Genomic DNA, 4,564 nt, shown 5'->3' on the forward strand with positions numbered 1-4,564 from the left:
AGTTGGCACCCAAAAAGTCACCCCTAGCGCAGTAGCACTCCCCAGCAGGAGGACTCACACGTAGAAACGTCCCCAGGTGGGCAGAAGCGCCCCCAGATGGGGTCATGGCGTCGTGAGGCCCTCCACGTGTATGACAGCAATGCCGGAATAGAAACACCCTCTAGTCAGGTGCCAGGTAATTAAAGATATTCAATACAGTTTCCCTTTCGAGCATTCAGGTACTATTAGGGCTCCCGAGCGTTTCAACGTCTTAAATGCGCTACGTTTCGTAATTAAGCGCTTTAATGAGTGTGTTACGTTTGAGATTAAAAGCGCTTTAAGGCGCTTTAAATGCTGTGGCAACTTAAATAACGCGGAGAATGTCGGAAAAAGGGTTGAAACCTTTGGCAAACTTACGAGAAACTCTTTGGTTGCTTGCCCGTGCTTTAAGGTTGCGAACAAGTGACTGGAGAATATTTTTGCCTAAAGGGGACAACACACACACACAGATACACAGTTCTTTTACCACCTTCAGAGTGCCACACGCGGTGCTCAGATACGTGGGTGGACAGTTTTTTGGTGTTTCTTGCTGGCTGACTTGAGAGTCGGAGTGCAAACGGCCGCTAGGGCGCCTCTTTGTCCTCTTTTTTGCAGGAATTCACAGGCAATCAGTGGGAAGGAGTCCTTAGCTGACGGTCGAGGTCGCGCACGAAGACGTTCCGGTCAACCGGACGGAACAGTATTTGTATCTCCAATTCCTTGTGTTGTTTCGGTTCATTGTGGAATGGCACTCAATCTTGAGTTTGGTTCATCTATTAGAAGGTTTTGTACTTCAATGATGATTCCTTAAGTTCCTCTACTTGTTCCTAATTGTTTGTCCTTGTTTTCATCTCTTAATTGTTGTCTTTCTTCACATATATTGTTGTGTTCATGTGCTGAAAAGTGTCTATGCTTGATTCAACTCACATCACCTTCTAAGGTGCTTATTTGCTGGACTTCCTGCTGGACTTCTGTTGTGCTGTCTGTGGTGGTTCGAGGTGTCCTCAGGGTCTCCTGTATGACTGTCCTCTGTTTGCCCCCCTTGCCTGAACTGGCAAGCTTTGCTAGCAAGTCAGCTCGGGTATTCTGTTCTCGAGGGACATGTACTAACTCGAACACCGCAAAAGTCTCCTTTAGAATCTGGACATATTGGAGGTATGCGGCCATCTGGGGGTCCTTGGCCTGGTATTCTCCGGTAACCTGCCCCGTTACCAACAGGGAGTCACTCTTCACTAGCAAACTCTTTGCACCCATCTCTTTGTCTAGTAGCATTCCAGCTATCAGGGCCTCATACTCTGCCTGGTTGTTATTGGCCTTGAAAGCAAACCACAAGGCCTGCTCGATCAACAACCCATTTGGTCCTTCCAAGATGACACCAACCCCACTACCCTGTTGGTTAGAGGACCCACCTGAAACCTGCTTCCTCATGGTGCGTGGCTGCCGAGGAGAGCTCTACTTCGAAATCAGGATAAACCTGGCCTTTAATAGGTCATATTGGTTCGTACTGCACATCGAACTCTGATAGCTCAACCGCCCAGTGCATCATTCGTCCCACCACATCGGGTTTCTGTAAGAACTTGTGAATGGGAAGGTCCATCATCACTATCATGGTGAAGCTCTGGAAGTAGTGGCGAAGTCTTCGCGCTGAAAACACTACTGCCAGGGCTGCTTTTTCTATGGCCTAGTATTTCACCTCAGGCCCTTGCAACACTTTGCTCATGAAGTATATCGGCTTTTGCACCTGGTCCTACTCCTGAACCAGGACCGAACTGATCGCCCGATCTGTGACTGCGAAGTATAAGCGAAGTGGGGGTACCTAGTTGTGGCTTGCACAGTACCGGTGGGCTGGCCAAGTATTCCTTCAACTTGTGGAACGACTCCTCCCACTCCTTGGTCCATACGAACCTGCTATTTCTCTTTAGGCACTAAAAATAGGGATGCCCCTTATCTCCTCCTGCCGGAACGAATTTGGACAAAGCCGCCATACGCCTTAGTAATTGCTGCACCTCCTTCACTAAGATCGGACTGCGCATGGCTATGATTGCAGCCCACTTCTCGGGGTTCCCCTCTATCCCACGCTCAGTGAGTAGGAACCCTAAGAACTTGCCTGCCTCTACCCCAAACACACACTTTTTAGGGTTCAACTTTAATCTATACTTAGCTATTGTGGTAAATAGCTCATCCAAATCAGTGACGTGTTGATCCTTCACCTGGGAGGTGACCACCATGTCATCCACGTACGTCTGGACATTTCTCCCTATCATTGGTGCAAGTACTCTATCCATCAACCTCTGGTAGGTTGCCTCTGTGTTCTTGAGCTCAAAAGGCATCACTTTCTAATAGTAACAAAAGAGCTCCGTCATGAACATTGTCTTGCATTCGTCCCTGTGATGCATCTGGATCTGGTTCTATCTATAGAAAGCATCCAGGAAGCTAAGAAGTCTACATCCTGAGGCACTATCTACTAGGGTGTCAATGTTGAGCAGCAGGTAAGAGTCCTTCGGACAGGCTTTATTGAGATATGTGAAGTACACACACATCTTCCACTTCTCGTTGGCCTTCTTGACCAATACTATGTTCGCCAGCCACTCCGGGTATTGGATCTCCCTGATGTGGCTAACGCTCAGCAGCTTCTGGGTCTCTTCTCTGATGATCTGATGCCTATCATCATTGAACTTTCTCCTTCTCTAGTTGACAGGTCGGACCTGTGGGTCCATGGTGAGGTGATGACACCGAAAATCGGGGTCGACGCCATGCATATCTGAGGCTGACCATGCGAAGGCATCCATGTGTCGTGCTATGACCTCGACTATCTGGTCCTGTACCTCTTGGCCCAAAGACATGCCAAGTTTGAACTTCTTACCCCCGATCTCCCTCTTCAGCACTTCTTCTGTAGGCTCGGGTCGTCTCTCCCGGGCAATCTCGACACGGGCGACCCCTTCTTCCTTTGGAGGTTGGGTGGTGACTGCGCACACTCCTCTCTTGGTTTTGAGGTTGTTCTCATAGAACCTTTTAGCCTCATTTTTATCAAACTTCATGGTGATCACCGCTCCTTCAAGGGAAGGCAACTGCATCTTCATATGCCTTGAAGAGGCTACTGCTCCAATCCTGTTCAAAGCAGGCATGCCCAAAAGTATGTTATAGGCTGAGGGAGCATTAACAACAAGGTACCTGATGTTGGTAGTGCGGAAAGTCGTGCCATTAGTGAAGGTTGTCCTCAACTCTACGTGTCCCCGCACTTCTACCTGGTCTCTCGCGAAACCATACAAACAACCATCGTAAGGCCTCAACTGGTCAAGAGACAGCTGCAGTTTGTTGAAGGTCGACCAGAACATCACATCGGTCGAGCTTCCCTGGTCTACAAGAACGCGGTGCACTTTTCTGCCCACCGTCACCACTGAGATCACCCCTGGGTCATTGTCGTGATCCTGCAAGTCGGTCTTGGTGAAGACAAGGTCGGGCTCGGGTGTCTGGTCCGACTTCTCTGCTTCTACTGTCATCACTCCTATGGCATATTTCTTACGCTGGGACGCGGTGCACCCTCCTCCTGAGAATCCTCCAGCGATGGTGCTGATCTCTCCATGAATGGGGACCTCGTGCCCCTGATCTTCTGTAGGGGCCGCTGACGTCGGGGTCCCCTACAGTTCTTCTAGGTATTCCTTCAAGAAACCATTGGCTAGAGATTTTCAATCACTCTTGTAAGAATTGATGGCTTAAACAAGAAGGGGGGTTGAATTGTTTTCTAAAAGATTTTCGCAAATACTAGGTTTAGAATGAATCTTTAACAAACAACTTAGATAAGAACTTAAGAAGACAATCAAACAATCCAACAAAACAGATATCATAATTTTAACTGGTTAAAACTGCGTTTTAATCGGTTGTTTATAGCAGAGAAAATATCAAACAGTTTGAGAGTTTGAGAAAGAGAGATTTACACACAAGGTTTATACTAGTTCACTCAATCCTTAAACTACATCTAGTTATCATACAAACCTATGAGTTTAATGATATTTTTTAATTTTTAAAATACATTTTTCTCTCACAATAAAATATATTGTTGTTATTATTAATTTATTTCTCACTCTCCTTCCCTCTCACATCATAAAGGAAATTTCAATACACTCACTCATTTGGATAAAAAAAATTATAAACATTTAAAAAAAATAAAAAGTATAAAAGAATTGGCCAAATTAAATTACCCAAACTTGACTAGATTGAAAACTGGGTGCTTTTTCCTGCACCCATAGGTTGTTGCGCACCCATAGTAATTGTTAATTACATTTTTGTCTTTTAGTGTAAATAATTAAAAATCCAAAATCCTTACAGAGTATTTTACCTTACTATTTCTTCTTTCTTTTAACATCCCGACACCCCAACCAGTTTTGCATCCCAAGGAGTCCCAAGCACGCATTTTCTTGGTTGAGCTATTTTTGGTTTTTGACACAATTTCATAGTTTTTTTTAGTGCGTTTGTGAATGGCTGGTTGAAAATGTTAGTTCTTTTAGTTTTTTTTTTTTTTTTTACTTTTCTCTTACACTGAAATGTG

The 4,564-nt window shown here is 45.5% G+C and overlaps 1 protein-coding gene across 1 annotated transcript; it reads right to left on the reverse strand.

Annotated features, from left to right (window-relative positions):
• Positions 1-1,943: 1,943 nt before the first annotated feature.
• Positions 1,944-3,518, reverse strand: LOC137809189 (uncharacterized). Its single transcript, XM_068610327.1, has 2 exons — positions 2,724-3,518; positions 1,944-2,354 (listed from the first exon to the last, which is right to left on the reverse strand). Exons 1-2 carry the CDS (start codon positions 3,516-3,518, stop codon positions 1,944-1,946), a joined length of 1,206 nt encoding a protein of 401 aa, XP_068466428.1.
• Positions 3,519-4,564: the final 1,046 nt, after the last annotated feature.

The sequence above is a fragment of the Phaseolus vulgaris genome, chromosome 2, assembly GCF_051622355.1.
Source record: "Phaseolus vulgaris cultivar YP4 chromosome 2, ASM5162235v1, whole genome shotgun sequence".
NCBI lineage: Eukaryota > Viridiplantae > Streptophyta > Magnoliopsida > Fabales > Fabaceae > Phaseolus > Phaseolus vulgaris.

Coding starts and splice junctions, on each gene's coding strand:
- LOC137809189 (XM_068610327.1), bottom strand. CDS start 3,518: ATGACAGTAGAAGCAGAGAAGTCGGACCAGACACCCGAGCCCGACCTT. Junction 2,355..2,723: donor ACCTCACCATGGACCCACAG/GTCCGACCTGTC, acceptor TGTTACTATTAG/AAAGTGATGCCTTTTGAGCT.